The 19,104-nt window shown below is 43.1% G+C and overlaps 1 protein-coding gene across 1 annotated transcript in view; it reads right to left on the minus strand.

The window, feature by feature from the left end:
- The window catches only part of LOC115115985 (noelin-3-like), a 38,603-nt gene extending 19,817 nt beyond the window's left edge, over positions 1 to 18,786 (minus strand). Inside the window, exon 1 of the mRNA XM_029644471.2 lies at positions 18,473 to 18,786. Coding sequence (XP_029500331.2) covers positions 18,473 to 18,541 — 69 coding nt within the window. The 5' untranslated portion in view covers positions 18,542 to 18,786. The remainder of the gene's footprint in view (positions 1 to 18,472) is intronic.
- Positions 18,787 to 19,104: the final 318 nt, after the last annotated feature.

The following is a 19,104-nucleotide window of genomic DNA, read 5'->3' on the forward strand; positions in this document are numbered from 1 at the left end:
TGAGTTTAAATGTATTTGGCTAAGGTGTATGTAAACTTCCGACTTCAACTGTTTATACAGTTGTATATACTGTATTCTATTCTACAGTACTTTAGTCAATGCCACTACGACATTGCTCAATCTAATATTTAATATTTCTTAATTCCATTATTTTACTTTTAGATTCGTGTGCATTGTTGTGAATTGTTTTTAGATACTCCTGCACTGTTCGAGCTAGGAACACATGCCTTTCGCTACACCCGCAATAACATCTGCTAAATATGTGTATGCGACCAATAAAATTTGATTTAAATTTGATCATGTCAAACGCTTCTCTTGTTTTGTTATCGTTCCATGTTTGTGATAATTAAACTCACTAAGAACACCTGCTTCCTGACTCCCTGCATCTACGTTACAGAATACTACCTCTACAAATGGAGGCAGCAGTTGATCATCTCCCAGATGGTCGGTGAACAAGGACACCTACTTCGTCAATACCATGACCAGCTGGCTCAGCTGTAGAAACAAAACATGAAGGACAGCCAGCGAAACACACGGGATTCCCGCGAAAGTCAATATTGGATCAGTACTGATGCGATTTGGACTTCAATGAGTCTTTCAATGAGTCTTTCAATGAGTCTTTCAATGAGTCTTTCAATGAGTCTTTCAATGAGTCTTTCAATAATTGTATTGATTCATCGATGTGAATGTTTAAATCATACCTGTATACTCTATCTGGGAATTAAACTTGAATTAACCTGTTGGCATCACTTTATCTAGGATAATGTGCAAAATTCTAAAATGTTTCATTGGTTGGAACAAATTCACATGGTCTTTATCCATAGATCAACCTGGTAAAATGTTTGTTTGGCAATTTAACTCCCCTGTTACATTGAATGAGACACCAATCAGTTGAGATTGGTTGGATATCATAAAGTGTAACCCGTTGTTACAAATGTGAGAAGACGTTGTCTTTAATATATATATATATATATATATATATATATATATATTGGCGATTCTTCACCATAAGTGGTCACTTAACCCTGAAAACTGAGGGATTCCCACTATGCGGAACGTCCGTTGACAAAGGCACACGGTTTCGCCCTGAAAGATGAAATCACAGGGAAATGGCTGCTCTCCCAGAGCTGTTAACAGGAAATGTTCACTTCCAAGGTTCCTTTCAATTCGGGAACGGGTTTACTAACGACGTCTCACGGTCAACCCAATCTACCGGAACACCCGGTAACATAAGAAAGTACTCGCCGTGGTCTACTCACGCTCCTGAAACGCGAGAGACAGGAAGATAATAACTTCGCTTTGGCCTAACAAATATATTTCTCTAATTTCCTTCATAGGCTGGTTCATATGTCCTAGCCCTAGAAATGGTATAATTCACCCTAAACTGATCTTTACTCAGTATGCAACACCGGAGGGGAATATTTCCAGTATCTTGTTCAAATGGAAACACACACACAGGTCAAAAACAAATCCTGCCTACGGCTCTAACGGTGTACAACGTAATCTGCTACACAATTCATATTGACAAAATTTAACAGCAAGGTCTAATTCTATCTTAGATTCCTCGCACAGGGACTCCAACATGTCGTGGCTTGATTTACATTAATCTGATGACTGCTATTTATTCCACTTACTATGTTTAATTGTTAACCAATTAAATTCATCATGTAACAATTAAATCAATAGGAATTTGGGGCACCACGGGAAGAAGTTGTTAAAACGAGCTTCCATCTCATGAATTCAACTCTAGAAGATATGTTACATATCGATAAGTCACTTATTAATCATTACCTCATATCAGACTCATTCTGAACAATTGTAACCCTCTTGAATCCGCAAGAACCTCAACTTTTGCTCATCATTCAGTACTGCACAAATGTATTTAATTATTTATTTACTAACTAACTAAATAATAACACAGAATACACACTTACATGAGCAAAGGTCCCTAGTGGACTGACAATATACAGTACGGTGGCTTATTACACAGAGATGGAGAAGGAGGTGGGGAAAAAAGAGAGAGAGAAAAGGGGATAATTATCGTGGATACATTCTAGGACTTTCTTCACATTAAACATATACCTTGCACACAAACCGCCACCCGTTTTGGAATAAGAAGCAATTAATGTATTTACGAGTTTGAATGCCGTCGTCAGTCCTCCATCTCTGTTGAAATCAAACCTTCTTGAAAGAGGGTTTTGTTGGCCTTTCCGCGGCCACTTGTACATACTCTGATTCTCCACCAGATGTCAGAATGTCCTTCTTAGTTGTCCGGTCTCCAATGAGCTTTGTTCAGAACTTGTTGTTAGCTCGTGTGGATAGTCAGAGTCTGAACCCCTTTTATACGGACAGCTGCAGCCTGTTCATTTTCAGGTATCATCTGGTGAGTTCATCTTCTTCACCCCTTGTTGGTTCAAAGTTTCAACCATTTCCCACATGTAGCTAACGCTCCACGCTTTGCTGGTCTTGTAGGTGAGGTTATCTTCTCATCTAGTGTTGAGGTTGAGGGTTTCAGAGTTTGTAATCATTTCAACGTGTGGACCAAAGTCTCACGTCTTCTGGTATGGTATGTTAATTCTTACCCAGTCCTTTTAAGCAGTCTGGTTGAAAAGGGTGGTTTCATCACGCTGACAAGCTTTCTGACCTCATTGGCTACTTAATGGGCAACGTATCATCAAAACTATGATCTCGTTAGAAAACTAAAATCACATTCCTACACAACGTGAAGGATGTAAATCTGACAGACACAGTGGGAAAGCTCTTCATGTTACAATATTTTCGTTATAACATGTTTATAAAAAAATGTATGACATCACAAAATAAACATTAATGTTACATAGACCATCCCTCATCATTCCCCACATCCAGATGTTTTAAAATATTGTCCCAGTGTTCACTTCTGGACGATAGAGTTTTGGGTGGCAAAATGTCTCTGTAACAAAGCAACATTCCAATCACCACTCCTGAAGACCAAAAATAGTTCCCTGCTGCATACAATTTATGATTGGCGTGCGGTGTCATAAAACCCACACATCATACCTAATCCCCTCTGCGGGTGAGAGGGCTCTGGTGGTCGTGGATCCATTGTAACCTGATCTTTGGATCCTCACAGGAGAGTCATGACACCATGTCAGCTGCTTCTCTCGTTTTGTTATTATTAAACTCACTAACTGAACCTGCTTCCTGAGTCCCTACGTCTATGTTACATAGGCGCATAACGAGTTTGCTTGTTGGAACTGCACAGGGGAAGTCTAGTTAAACCAAACTTCTCATCCATTCTCCTCTGTTATTATGGGCCCTGCATGCTGTGCAGTAATGTGTGTCTAATATGGGGACTGTCTGCATCACACACTCACAAACACATTTCCCTGGGTGCTGTGGAATGATATCTGTCTAATATGGGGACTGTCTGCAACACACACTCACAAACACATTTCCCTGGGTGCTGTGGAATGATATCTGTCTAATATGGGGACTGTCTGCAACACACACTCACAAACACATTTCCCTGGGTGCTGTGGAATGATATTTGTCTGTTATGGGGCTGTCTGCATCACCGCTCAGGGCCACAATTACTGTAACTAAGAAGAGGAAGGAGGGATGGATGAGAGGAGAGAGGGATAGATATATAGATCTCCTGAACATCTCTAAAACTAAGAACATTATGTTAGGTACAAATCATTCAATAAGCTCTAGACCTCAGCTGAATCTGGTAATGAATGACTGTTGAACAAGTTGAGGAGACTAAATTACTAGGTGTTACCTTAGATTGTAAACTGTCATGGTCAAAACATGTAGATTCAATGGTTGTAAAGATGGGGAAAGGTCCGTAATAAAGTGATGCTCTGATTTCTTTTTACACCACACTCCACAGAGCAAGTCCTGCAGGATCTACTTTTGCCTTATCTTGAATTAATGTCCAGCCATGTGGTCAAGTGCTGCTAGAAAAGACCTAGTTAAGCTGCAGCTGGACCAGAACAGAGTAGCATATTCATTGTAGTCAGAGGGCTAATATAAATACTATGCATGCCAGTCTCTTTGGCGAAAAGTTGAGTAGAGACTGACTAGATCACGTCTTCTTTTAATAAGAAACATTAATGTGCTAAAAATTCCACATTCTTTCCATAGTCAATTTACGCACAGCTCTGACACACACAAACTTACCCCCCCAGACATGCCACCAGGGGTCTTTTCAAAGTCCCCAAATCCAAGAAAGCATACACTAAAAATGTTTTAAAATTGAACCTTTATTTAACTAGGCAAGTCAGTTAAGAACAAATTCTTATTTACAATGACGGCCTACCGGGAAACAGTTGGTTAACTGCCTTATTCAAGGGCAGAACGACAGATTTTTACCTTGTCAGCTCGGGGATTCAATCCTGCAACCTTTCAGTTACTGGCACCAACTCTCTAACCACTAAGCTACATGCTAACATTAAGCAATGCAGGTGATCAAAGAACTGTAGTTTTCTCATTCCCTCCCTATGGGTGATGTTAGCTCTAATAATAATCAGCTTTCCCTTCCTATGGGTGATGTTAGCTCTAATAATAATCAGCTTTTCCTCCCTATGGGGGATGTTAGCTCTAATAATAATCAGCTTTACTTCCCTATGGGTGATGTTAGCTCTAATAATAATCAGCTGTACCTCCCTATGGGTGATGTTAGCTCTAATAATAATCAGCTGGACCTCCCTATGGGCGATGTTAGCTCTCATAATAATCAGCTGTACCTCCCTATGGGTGAGGTTAGCTCTAATAATAATCAGCTGTACCTCCCTATGGGTGATGTTAGCTCTAATAATAATCAGCTGTACCTCCCTATGGGTGATGTTAGCTCTAATAATAATCAGCTGTACCTCCCTATGGGCGATGTTAGCTCTCATAATAATCAGCTGTACCTCCCTATGGGTGAGGTTAGCTCTCATAATAATCAGCTGTACCTCCCTATGGGTGATGTTAGCTCTAATAATAATCAGCTGTACCTCCCTATGGGTGATGTTAGCTCTCATAATAATCAGCTGTACCTCCCTATGGGCGATGTTAGCTCTCATAATAATTCCAGACACAGTAAATCATACTACCATAGGCAGTATGTTCAGACCAGATCTATCCATCCATCCATCCAGATTATTATTATGTTTGGGTATTTCATAAGGATCCCCATTATCTGTTGCAACAGCTGCAGCCACTTTTCCTGTTGTCCACACAGAACATGAAACATCACATAATACAGAACATCAATAGACAAGAACCGCTCAATGAGAGAACTTCAAACATTTAAAAACATCACACACAGCCTACTTAAATCAATACATACACACAGAATATCCTAAGTCAAATAGAGGAGAGGCGTTGTGCCATTAGATGTTGCTTCATCTGTTTTTGAGCAATATGAGAAGGAAGGGAGTTCCTTGAAATAATGGCTCTATATAATTGGGGTGGCAGGTAGCCTAGTGGTTACCTGCCACCCAGCCTCACATGTCTGGCAGCTTCATTAAATAGTACCCGCAAAACACTAGTCTCAACGTCAACAGTGAAGAGGCGACTCCGTTATGCTGGCCTTCTAGGCAGAGTTCCCCTGTCCAGTGTCAGTGTTCTTTTGTCCATTTTAATTTTACATTTTTATTGGCAAATCTGAGATATGGCTTTTTCTTTGCAACTTTGCCTAGAAGGCCAGCATCTCGGAGTTGCCTCTTAACTGTTGACGTTGAGACTGGTGTTTTGCGGGTACTATTTAATGAAGCTGCCAGTTGAGGACTTGTGAGGCATCTTTTTCTCAAACTAGACACTCTAATGTACATTTCTCAGAACAAAAATAGACTGACGAGTTTCAGAAGAAAGGTCCTTGTTTCGGGACATTTTGAGCCTGTAATCGAACAAACAAATGCAGATGCTCCAGATACTCAATTAGTCTAAAGAAGGACAGTTTATTGCTTCTTTAATCAGGATTTCTTTTGACAATAAGGCCCGGACTACAGCCATATTGTTTTGAACCTTAGCTACAAGCTATTTAGTCATTGTTAGCCACTGCTAGCGGCCTTTAACTTCTGCACAGCTAGCTAGCACCCACCGAGTTACCCAGTACCGAAGCTATCCCTGAGGCCCACCTCCAGGCCTACTCAGTTGTTCACTCCAACTCCACCCAAACACGGCTAGAACACACTACTCCACCGGATCCTTGCCGTAAGCTCTGGACCTTGGCACCGGATCACTGCTGCTACCGAATGGGTATAGTGGCTAACGCCTCTGCCCCGAAGCTAGCACCAGTTAGCCGTGAGCCAGGTGCATCTCCCGGAAAGAAAAAATTACTAAATTACTACAACTACAATACCTCTTTCGCCACCTGGCTTGGATCCTTAGTCCTTAGTCACCACCACGACGGGTCTGCCGACGAATACTTCATCCGCTGTGCCTTCAACTGGCCTCCGTCGGAGCAGACACTTCTACTAGCCCCGGGCTACAAACTTTAAACGCTGCGTGCTAGTGTAGTAACGACTACTCCGCGGCCTCCATGTTCCATCTATTGCTGCCCCCTGGACACTATGATCACTTGGCTACATAGCTGATGCCCGCTGGACTGTCCATTAATCACGGTACTCCATTCTGTTTATATATTTATTTATTTATTATGTATTTTTTGTTTGTTTATGTGCCGGCCCCAGCCGCGAACTCAGGCTGTGTGTAGTTAACTGACCCTCTGCCCATTCTTCGCCATTTTACCTGTTGTTGTTTTAGCCGATTAGCTGTTGTGTTTGTCTTAGCTAGCTCTCCAAATCAACACTTGTGATTACTTTATGCCTCGCTGTATGTCTCTCTCATATGTCAATATGCCTTTTATACTGTTGTTTAGGTTAGTTATCATTGTTTTAGTTTACTGCGGAGCCCCTAGTTCCACTCATTATAGCTCCGATACCTCCTTTGTCCCACCTCCCACACATGCGGTGACCTCAACCATTATAACCAGCTTATCCAGAGATACAACCTCTCTTATCATCACTCAGTGCCTGGGCTTACCCCCGCTGTACCCTCACCCCACCATACCCATGTCTGCACATTATGCCCTGAATCTATTCTACCACACCCAAAAATCTGCTCCTCTTATTCTTTGTCCCCAACACTCTAGGCGACCAGTTTTGATATCCTTTAGCCGTACCCTCATCCTACTCCTCCTCTGTTCCTCGGGTGATGTGGAGATAAACCCAGGCCCCGCGTGTCCCCAGGCACCCTCCTTTGTTGACTTCTGTGATCGAAAAAAACCTTGGTTTCATTGCACGTCAACATCTGAAGCCTCCTCCCTAAGTTTGTTTTACTCACTACTTTAGCACACTCTGCCAACCCTGATGTCCTTGCCGTGTCTGAATCCTGGCTTAGGAAGGCCACCAACAATTCTGAGATTTCCATACCCAGCTACAACATTTTCCGTCAAGATAGAACTGCCAAAGGGGGAGGAGTTGCAATCTACTGCAGAGAGAGCCTGCAAAGTTCTGTCATACTTTCCAGGTCTATACCCAAACAGTTTAAACTTCTAATCTTAAAAAATGTACCTCTCCAGAAATAAGTCTCTCACTGTTGCCGCCTGCTATCGACCCCCCTCCACTCCCAGCTGTGCCCTGGACACCATTTGTGAATTGATCGCCCCCCATCTAGCTTCAGAGTTCTTTCTGTTAGGTGACCTAAACTGGGATATGCTTATCACCCCGGCAGTCCTACAATCTGAGCTAGATGCCCTCAATCTCACACAAATCATCAAGGAACCCACCAGGTACAACCCCATATCCGTTAACATAGGCACCCTCATAGACATTATCCTGACCAACTTGCCCTCCAAATACACCTCCACTGTTTTCAATCAGGATCTCAGCGATCACTGCCTCATTGCCTGTATCCGCTATGGGTCCGCGGTCAAACGACCACCCCTCATCACTGTCAAACGCTCCCTAAAACACTTCTGCGAGCAGGCCTTTCTAATCGACCTGGCCCGGGTATCCTGGAAGGATATTGACCTCATCCAGTCAGTCAAGGATGCCTGGTCATTCTATAAAAGTAATTTCCTCACCATCTTAGACAAGCATGCCCCGTTCAAAAAATGCAGAACTAAGAACAGATACAGGCCTTGGTTCACTCCAGACCTGACTGCCCTTGACCAGCACAAAAACATCCTGTGGCGGACTGCAATAGCATCGAATAGTCCCTGCGATATGCAACTGTTCAGGGAAGTCAGGAACCAATACACGCAGTCAGTCAGGAAAGCTAAGGCCAGCTTCTTCAGGCAGAAGTTTGCATCCTGCCCCCGAAGCTACTCGCCCAAGCCTCTCCAGCTTCTCCTTCACCCAAATCCAGACAGCTGATGTTCTGAAAGAGCTGCACAAACTGGACCCGTACAAATCAGCTGGGCTAGACAATCTGGACCCTCTCTTTCTAAAACTATCCGCCGCCATTGTTGCAACCCCTATTACCAGCCTGTTCAACCTCTCTTTCGTATCGTCCGAGATTTAGAGCTACAGTATGCTGCTTTTTGGTAACATATCTTTTGTGATGTCACCATAATGTTCTCACCAGACTGTTCCCACAACATAATGAAACATTCTGGGAACCTTTAAAGAACAGATTAAATGTTTTCTTGGAACTGCCTTGCAACATCAAGCAAATGTTTTATGCAAACATTCTATAATCATCAGCATGGCTTGATAGTTTTTGTGTTATGAGAACATTTGCTGCGACCTAACGAATGTTCTTAGAACGTTTACAAAACCAATTTTGGTTTGCTGGGCCCACTGTAACAAAATAATTTATTAGTTTATTTCCGATCCAATACCCGGAGCTTTGAAGACAAGGACCCAGTGAAAACCAACATCTATTATAACAAATTGTTTTGCACTGACAGTCAGTGTTGTTGTTTTGTTTTTGTTGTCACATCATTAGGCTTGTGATTTTTTTTAATTCACATGGAATTGTAAAGCAGTCATGCTGACTCACAGAGAGATAGGGGTGGGAGAGAGATAGAGAGAGAGAGAGAGAGCGCGAGAGAGAGCGAGAGAGAGAGAGCGAGAGAGAGATACATGAGAGAAAGAGAGAGAGAGAGAGACAGAGCGAGAGAGAGAGAGAGAGCGAGAGAGAGCGAGAGAGAGAGAGAGATACATGAGAGAAAGAGAGAGAGAGAGAGAGCGAGAGAGAGAGAGAGAGAGAGAGAGCGAGAGAGAGAGAGAGAGAGAGAGAAAGAGAGCGAGCAAGAGAGAGAGAGAGAGAGAGAGAGAGAGAGAGAGAGCGAGAGAGAGAGAGAGAGAGACAGAGCGAGAGAGAGAGAGAGAGAGAGAGAGAGAGAGAGAGAGAGAGAGAGAGAGAGAGAGAGAGAGACAGAGCGAGATCTGCATATCAAGGACTTTTGTCTCTCACGTCCTGACCTCTGTTCGACAGTCTCCTCATCTCATATTTAGCTTGAACGAAAGTATTTGCCAAGCCAAATCTCCTGAACTGAATGATTAATATTTCATATTAGCGAAAATAGCTGCGAGGGATTTGAAGAGAATCAATTTATAGTGGAAAATATCACCAGCTGTTGGCAATTGTCTCTGTCCCTCTGTCTCTTGAGTTTCACATTCATATTCAACATCAAATAATGTTTTTTTTCTCACAATGTGGTATAATAGACGAAACCAAGAGATACATTCACGGGGCAAATCACAATGGTTTGATCTTATCTAGGGCTTTAATGTACCATTTTCATCTTATTGAGCCTTAACCCTACATACTATAAGCTGTATTCTCTCACAGTTTACAGATCAATTAACACTGACCGCTGTGTGTGTGTGCGTGCATGCGTGTGCATGCGTGTGTGCATGTTTGTGTGTGTGTGTGTGTGTGTGTGTGTGTGCGCGTGTGCACGTGTGTGTGTGCGCGTGTGCATGCGTGTGTGTATGACTATATTGAGTTGCACCCCTTTTTTCTCTCAGAACAGCCTCTATTCGTGGAGGGCATGGACTCTGCAAGGTATCAAAAGCGTTCCACAGGGATGCTGGGTCATGTTGAACCCAATGCTCCCCACAGTTTTGTCAAGTTGGCTGGATGTCCTTTGGGTGGTGGACCATTCTTGATACACACTGGAAACTGTTGAGTGTGAAAAACCCAGTTCTTGACACAAACCGGCACACCTTGCACAAACTACCATACCCCATTCAAAAGCATATTTTGTCTTTACCCTCTGAATGGCACACATACACAATCCATGTCTCAATTGTCTCAAGGCTTAAAAATCCTTCTCCTCGCCTTCATCTACACTGATTGAAATTTAGCAAGTGACATCAATGAAGGATAATACATTTCACCTGGATTCACCTGGTCAGTCTATGTCATGGAGAGAGAGCAGGTGTCCTTAATGTTTTGTATGTTCAGTGTACAGTGATCTCCAAAAGTATTGGGACAGTGCCACATGTGTTGTTGGTTTGACTCTGTACTCCAGCACTTTGGATTTGAAATGATACAACTGTGAGGTTAAAGAGCAGACTGTCAGCTTTCATTTGAGGGGATTTTCATCCATATCGGGTGAACCGTTTAGAAATTACAGCCATTTTTGTACATAGTCCCTCCATTTTAGGGGACCAAAAGTTTCGGGACAAATTCACGTTGTGTATTAAATCCTAAGAGCTAATACACCCGTGCATCAATTTAAGTAACTTAATATAAAATCCCCATCAAAATCCGCCAGTTTAAGAGATATCTGGTTTTATTCCAAGAGCAATACACCTCATCCTCCTTTGTCGGCATTTTGCTTCTGTGGTGGAAGGTGGCAAAGCTACAATGGTGTTAGTCAGAACATCCCGAAAACCCGGTCTTCTCACAAAAACATCTATATCCTCCGAACGATTGGAACAACAAAACATAAGGGGTTAATTAACCTCTTAAGTCGACCCCCTACTTTTTCGAACATTCTGTTAAAAATCGCGCAACATTTCAGCGCCCTGCTACTCATGCCAGAAATATAGTATATGCATATGATTAGTATGTGTGGATAGAAAACACTCAGACGTTTATAAAACTGGTTAAATCACGGCTGTGACTATAACAGAACGTGCGTTTCATCGAAAAGTGCAGGAAAATCTGATAATTGAAAATGGGAAAATATATCCATGCGCCACTAGAACCCATTGTTGAATGTGAACCACATTAAATGGGGCCGAGGTTGCAATACCTACAGCTTCCAAACGATGTCAAGAGTCTTGTCATTTGCCTAGGATTTGTTTCTTGGTCAAACGGACACGAGGCAGCGCATTTCTTCCGGTCTCCGACCGGATATTTTGGTTGAGATTTACCCGGACATTATTTCCAGACGTACAGCTATAGAATATACATCGCCTCGTGATCAATTTGATCGATTATTAACGTTTACTAATACCTAAAGTTGCATTACAAAAGTATTTCGAAGTGTTTTGTGAAAGATTACTTTTTTAATTTAAAAAAATGACGTTACGTTATAAAACGCTATTTTTTTCCTTGATCACACAGTCTTCATAGATCGATATCTAGGCTATATATGGACCGATTTAATAGAAAAAAGACCCAATAGTGATGTTTATGGGACATCTAGGAGTGCCAACAAAGAAGATGGTCAAAGGTAATGAATGTTTTATATTTTATTTGTGCGTTTTGTGTAGTGCCGACTATGCTAATTATTTTGTTTACGTCCCCTGCGGGTCTTTTGGGGTGTTACATGCTATCAGATAATAGCTTCTCATGCTTTCGCCGAAAAGCATTTTAAAAATCTGACTTGTTGCCTGGATTCACAACGAGTGTAGCTTTAATTCAGTACCCTGCATGTGTATTTTAATGAACGTTTGAGTTTTAACGAGTGCTATTAGCATTTAGCGTAGCGCATTTGCATTTCCAGATGTCTAGATGGGACGCCTGCGTGTCGGGTAGGAGTAAGAGGTTTTAAGTCACGACTTCCACCGAAGTCGTTCCTCTCCTTGTTCGGGGCGGTGTTTGGGGCAGTGTTCGGGGAGGTGTTCGGGGCGGTGTTCGGGGAGGTGTTCGGGGCGGTGTTCGGGGCGGTGTTCGGGGAGGTGTTCGGGGCGGTGTCCGGGGCGGTGTTCGGGGAGGTGTTCGGGGAGGTGTTCGGGGCGGTGTCCGGGGCGGTGTTCTGGGCGGTATTCGGGGCGGTGTTCGGGGGGCGGTGTTCGGGGCGGTGTTCGGGCGGTGTTCGGGGCGGTGTTCGGGGCGGTGTTTGGGGAGGTGTCCGGGGCGGTGTCCGGGGCGGTGTCCGGGGAGGTGTTCGGGGAGGTGTTCGGGGAGGTGTTCGGGGCGGTGTCCGGGGCGGTGTTCTGGGCGGTGTTCGGGGCGGTGTTCGGGGGGCGGTGTTCGGGGCGGTGTTCGGGCGGTGTTCGGGGCGGTGTTCGGGGCGGTGTTTGGCGGTTGACGTCACTGGTCTTCTAGCCATCATCGATTCACTTTTCATTTTCCATTTGTTTTGTATTGTTTTCTTACACACCTGCTCTCCATTTCCATTATTAATTGTTGTGTATTTAACCTGTTTGGGGTACCCCCCCTTCTTCTCAATTTCCGCCTGAAGACATACCCTAATCTAACTGCCTGTAGCTCAGGCACAGAGGCAAGGATATGCATATTCTTGATATCATTTGAAAGGAAACACTCTGAATGTTGTGGAAATGTGAATTGAATTGTAGGAGAATATAACACAATAGATCTGGTAGAAGAAAAGACAAGGAAATAAACATACGTTTTCTGTTTTTTATTGTTGCTGCATCATCTTTAAAATGAACAAGAACAGCCAAACATACAGATAGGATGCTGGGGATGGTTTAAATGAAGAACATAGGATGGCAACAATAGCTGAGCAAAGGATGAGACAGATAACTTCAAAAATGAGCGAGCTACATGACATTGAACATAAAGTCACCCAGGTGTCCCACACAAATGTACCCAAATGTACCCAAGTGGCCGAATTGGTACAGTGATACATTTTGAAGGAAATAACTATATACAAACTACATAAATGCTATTCTAAAATACACCCCAAAATAAATATATATATATACATGAATAAAATAATAAAATAAAATAATAATAATAAACAAACAAATAACAAGGGTAAATATTTACACATTTTCTATTTACAATATTGTGAAGACCTCAGTCCTCTATATTGTGCTGCTGATGCCATGGCCCATAGCAGTCTCTTTCTGCTGTAAAGCAAAGGCTGACTGAACAGGTGGTGCAGGTGATGGGGCATTTCCTGTGACAAAGGGCACAACGACGTCTCCCTACTGTGCCCTTTCTGCCCTGAGGCACATTCATGCCTGAAGAGATGAATCTGGGCAGGTGAACACCACTGGTTGGAGCAGAAGGGACAGAGGTAGAGGAAGGTGCTGCAGTGGACTTGCTCTAGCTAGCAGGCTCCTGGATGAACAGCTCCCTGAAGGTTGGCTGTGAGATGGGTAGGCTGTCCACAGCTCTTGGCCATTTCCTTCTGGAGGATGAAGGAATTCACCACAGCAATGTCAATGAAATGATAGAAAAATGTTTTGTACAATTTCATGGTCTTGTGAAGAACATTGTAGTATCCTATCAGCGCATCTGACAGGTCCACACCTCCCATGCTCTTGTAGTCCTTCACAGCAGCTGGAATGGGGCCAATTTTGTGGTCCATGCCCCGGCACCATCCTTCACACGCCTGACGACGTGATCTCCACTGAATGACGTGTGGAGACTGGAGCACATGACCACCTCTCTGGTGTCCATCCACTTCACAAAGAGCAGGCCATCTTCATGGATCCATCGCATGGTATCTCGCTCAGCCCGCTTAGGCATGTCGTTCACCTTGGTCTTTGGAAATCCCACCCTGTTGGTACGAATGGTGCCACAAGCCGACACCTCCCGCTTCCTCAGCTCTGTAAACAGGGTAGGGCTTGTGTAGAGTTGTCCACAAGCAGTTTTTAGCCCTTCCCCAGCAGTTGAAAATCCAATAACTCCAAAACGGAATCATAACTCAGTCCATTACCGGTAGCAAAACTGTTTTTCACCTCATAAACAAAAACATTGCAAGTGTAGGCACATACAAAATCAGCCAAAACAAACAGCTTTTAAACCCATTTGGTTCGTTTGTTACGCATGTATTGTTTGCTGATTCTGGCCTTTGAAGCTACCATCCTCTCATCGATGGACAGGTTCTGGGCGGGCTGAAAATAAGTCTTGCAGGCATCAACGATGCTGGGGTAGAGAGGTTTTATTTTACAGAGCCTATCAAACCTTGGTGTGCCTCTCTTCTTGTCATTCTCCCCATCAACTTCTGGGTCACTGATGTGAAGTGCCCGTGAGATAGTCAGAAACCTTTTACAAGACATGACAGTCATGGGGAAAGGCAGTTGATTGAGAGCTGACATTTTCCAGTAGTCCCTTAGAGTTTTCAACTTCACCAGCCCCATGTAAATGACCATTGAAAAGTAGCTGAAAAGCTCTGACATGGAAATGGTCTTCCATGCCTCTTTCTTTCCTGCCTGCTTCTTAGCCACGTACTTATTGGTGTTCACCACCAGGGAATCAACAACTGACGAGGTGAAAAACAGTTGAAAAAGTTGAAGGGGGCTGTACTTTGCAGTCATGTCTAGTTGAGGTCCTGGCTGCTTTTGGGTCTAAAAACTGGTGTACTTGGTTACACATCATCTTCTAATACAGAGTGCCAACGACCCTCTGGCCCTCTGTCTCCTCTCTTCCCCACCTCCTCTTCTTTGTCACTGACTTCACACCTCTAGATGGTCAGGTAGGTGTGGAGCCGGAGACAGCGGGGGTCCGGCTGGATGGACCAGCTTCAGAGGGAGATGGACACCTAGACATTGGTGGCTCATAATCAGAATCACTGCCACTGACTTCACACCTCTAGATGGCCGGGTAGGTGTGGAGCCGGAGACAGCGGGGGTCCGGCTGGATGGACCAGCTTCAGAGGGAGATGGACACCTAGACATTGGTGGCTCATAATCAGAATCACTGCCACTGACTTCACACCTCTAGATGGCCGGGTAGGTGTGGAGCCGGAGACAGCGGGGGTCCGGCTGGATGAACCAGCTTCAGAGGGAGATGGACACCTAGACATTGGTGGCTCATAATCAGAATCACTGCCACTGTGAAAGATTTAAAAAATCAGTAACAATACTTTCACATATGAGCCCTGTATCAACACGTAAAATAAACAGATCCAGTCCCTTGCGAAAGTATTCGGCCACCTTGAACTTTGCGACCTTTTGCCACATTTCAGGCTTCAAACATAAAGATATAAAACAGTATTTTTTTGTGAAGAATGAACAACAAGTGGGACACAATCATGAAGTGGAACAACATTTATTGGATATTTCAAACTTTTTTAACAAATCAAAAACTGAAAAATTGGGCGTGCAAAATTATTCAGCCCCTTTACTTTCAGTGCAGCAAACTCTCTCCAGAAGTTCAGTGAGGATCTCTGAATGATCCAACGTTGACCTAAATGACTAATGATGATAAATACAATCCACCTGTGTGTAATCAAGTCTCCGTATAAATGCACCTGCACTGTGATAGTCTCAGAGGTCCGTTAAAAGCGCAGAGAGCATCATGAAGAACAAGGAACACACCAGGCAGGTCCGAGATACTGTTGTGAAGAAGTTTAAAGCCGTATTTGGATACAAAAAGATTTCCCAAGCTTTAAACATCCCAAGGAGCACTGTGCAAGCGATAATATTGAAATGGAAGGAGTATCAGACCACTGCAAATCTACCAAGACCTGGCCGTCCCTCTAAACTTTCAGCTCATACAAGGAGAAGACTGATCAGAGATGCAGCCAAGAGGCCCATGATCAATCTGGATGAACTGCAGAGATCTACAGCTGAGGTGGGACATTCTGTCCATAGGACAACAATCAGTCATATATTGCACAAATCTGGCCTTTATGGAAGAGTGGCAAGAAGAAAGCCATTTCTTAAAGATATCCATAAAAAGTGTTGTTTAAAGTTTGCCACAAGCCACCTGGGAGAAACACCAAACATGTGGAAGAAGGTGATCTGGTCAGATGAAACCAAAATTGAACTTTTTGGCAACAATGCAAAACGTTATGTTTGTCGTAAAAGCAACACAGCTCATCACCCTGAACACACCATCACCACTGTCAAACATGGTGGTGGCAGCATCATGGTTTGGGCCTGCTTTTCTTCAGCAGGGACAGGGAAGATGGTTAAAATTGATGGGAAGATGGATGGAGCCAATACAGGACCATTCTGGAAGAAAACCTGATGGAGTCTGCAAAAGACCTGAGACTGGGACGGAGATTTGTCTTCCAACAAGACAATGATCCAAAACATAAAGCAAAATCTACAATGGAATGGTTAAAAAATAAACATATCCAGGTGTTAGAATGGCCAGACCTGAATCCAATCGAGAATCTGTGGAAAGAACTGAAAACTGCTGTTCACAAATGCTCTCCATCCAACCTCACTGAGCTCGAGCTGTTTTGCAAGGAGGAATGGGAAAAAATGTCAGTCTCTCGATGTGCAAAACTGATAGAGACATACCCCAAGCGACTTACAGCTGTAATCGCAGCAAAAGGTCGCGCTGCAAAGTATTAACTTAAGGTGGCTGAATAATTTTGCACGCCCAATTTTTCCGTTTTTGATTTGTTAAAAAAGTTTGAAATATCCAATAAATGTTGTTCCACTTCATGAATGTGTCCCACTTGTTGTTGATTCTTCACAAAAAAATACAGTTTTATATCTTTATGTTTGAAGCCTGAAATGTGGCAAAAGGTCGCAAAGTTCAAGGGGGCCGAATACTTTCGCAAGGCACTGTATCATTCTCTGTGGGTGTTGTCTTCAGGGATCTATTCACACAGCTGACTGTGGCGATCATCAAATTACACTGGGTTGTTTAAAGATGCTCGAGGTTTGATTGACAATGGTCTGACTGTCACAATGTGGTGATCAAATTACCAAAGTACTGTAAATTGATCAAGGTACTGTAAATTGAGCAAAGTACTGTAAATTGATCAAGGTACTGTAAATTGATCAAGGTACTGTAAATTGATCAAGGTACTGTAAATTGACCAAAGTACTGTAAATTGATCAAGGTACTGTAAATTGACCAAGGTACTGTAAATTGACCAAGGTACTGTAAATTGACCAAAGTACTGTAAATTGATCAAGGTACTGTAAATTGACCAAAGTACTGAAAATTGATCAAGGTACTGTAAATTGACCAAAGTACTGTAATTTGATCAAGGTACTGTAAATTGACCAAAGTACTGTAAATTGACCAAATTACTCTAAATTGTGACAGTTTTTAAAATGAATATCTAGGCCCATATCTGGTCGTATATTTCCGATAAAGGTTTGATTGAGTAAAACTTACACAGTAGCCTAATTAACCAATAAAAAAGTTAACTTGTATAAGGTTATCAATATTACAAGCTAGGTAATGGGAATGGGAACATTACATCCATATATGTTTGGAGTAATACATAGATGCGTCTCAGTTTAAAATGAAATTGGCCCTCTAGAACATATTGATATCAGAATAGCAATTGGCTGAGATCAGGAATCGACATGAAACCGAACTCAAGAAGCAGGAGACTGCACGCCGCCTGCGCCCGTTGTCGTTGATTGAATGGTTTCAGCACCACTGAGTTTTGAACAAGCTCGACAGCGTTCCACACCACTCCGCCCGGTCGTCCTCAATCAGACAGCACCAAGTTGAGTTTCTTATTCGCTCATAGTTTCAACAGAGACGATCCGTGAAGGGGATAAAACCAACTGTCACTAGTTCACCTAAATTCCAAGTCTTGAATACTTCCCCGAAGAGGTTTATATGCGACAGAAAATATGAACACAGCTTCCATAGACTCCGCTTGTCAGTGCCAGTATTCGTTCACTGACAAAATCCTCTGGGAACGGGATGATACACTAGGAGAGCCGGTTGAGGAATTTAAGAAAAGCTTAAAACATAAGTTGTGGTCTTTGACTGCGTTAAAGATGTAGCCTACATCATGAAAATATCAATCAATTCGTGAGATTTATGTGGGATCCTGCAATAAGCATTTTCATCACTTTAAAGTTTGCTGTCTCCAGTGCTTAACATCCGAACGGGATCCACTGCTTGATTCTGCTGCTGAGTCTACTGTTTTCTCCGAATATTCAGGAGAATCAAATGCGAGTTATTACAATATACTCAGTCACTCTAAAAACAATACATTTTCTTGCCTCACTGATATTGTGAATTGTTCATATTTTTTTGAATATTTTCAGACACAGTTATTGCAGGCAACGCCAAACGAAAACGAATATCATAACATGCAATGTGTGTAGGCTAATTGAGGAGACCCATTCCATTTGAGGCTATGTGAATAAAGGTGAATTTAGGCACACAATCGCAGATCCTGAACAAAGACACGGAAACATGCAGAGATCTCGCGTTGAATTGTAAGAAATTAGGAGGGGAAACTCACCATTGACGGATATATTCCGAAGACCGTGATTGAAAGCACCGGGTACAGGACACTCAACAGAACACGCATTCTGTCTGTCTTGAGGCAGTTACACTTTTCTCGCTTATTGCGGGACTGCGTCAGCGTCGCTACCGGTGTAGGCTGTGCCCGCCACTGTTCCGAGCGCTCCTACAGAAGAAAACGGATAGATCCACGATCATTCCCACCCACAGCTCCGTGGACTCTGGCGTGAAGCCAATACAGAAAGTGATGCTCGGTCTCATTAAAACTGACACCATAGATAAAAGTTTCTGCCAGGGGACGAGGCAGACCTACGAGACTGCATGGGAGTCACACAACAGATGTGGATTCATGTGTTGTGTGTCCTGGGTGTTGGGGAGAAATGTTTGTTGATGTCGATCAGTTCCAAGACCTGCCACTCCTCACGCAGTGCCGAGAGAAAAGGCAACAGTTACAACGCTCACCTCCCACTGTGAAAGGAGAGGATTTAGAGCTTTAATTACCCGATCAAGACACCACTTGTACACATTTACATTTATACATGAAATGCGCTTTAATTGTTAACCAATAAAGGTGCATGACAAACTGTACTGGATGTACATTAATACACCATATTGAAACGCATGAAATAT

Source organism: Oncorhynchus nerka, linkage group LG6 (genome assembly GCF_034236695.1).
Source record: "Oncorhynchus nerka isolate Pitt River linkage group LG6, Oner_Uvic_2.0, whole genome shotgun sequence".
Taxonomy (NCBI): Eukaryota; Metazoa; Chordata; class Actinopteri; order Salmoniformes; family Salmonidae; genus Oncorhynchus; species Oncorhynchus nerka.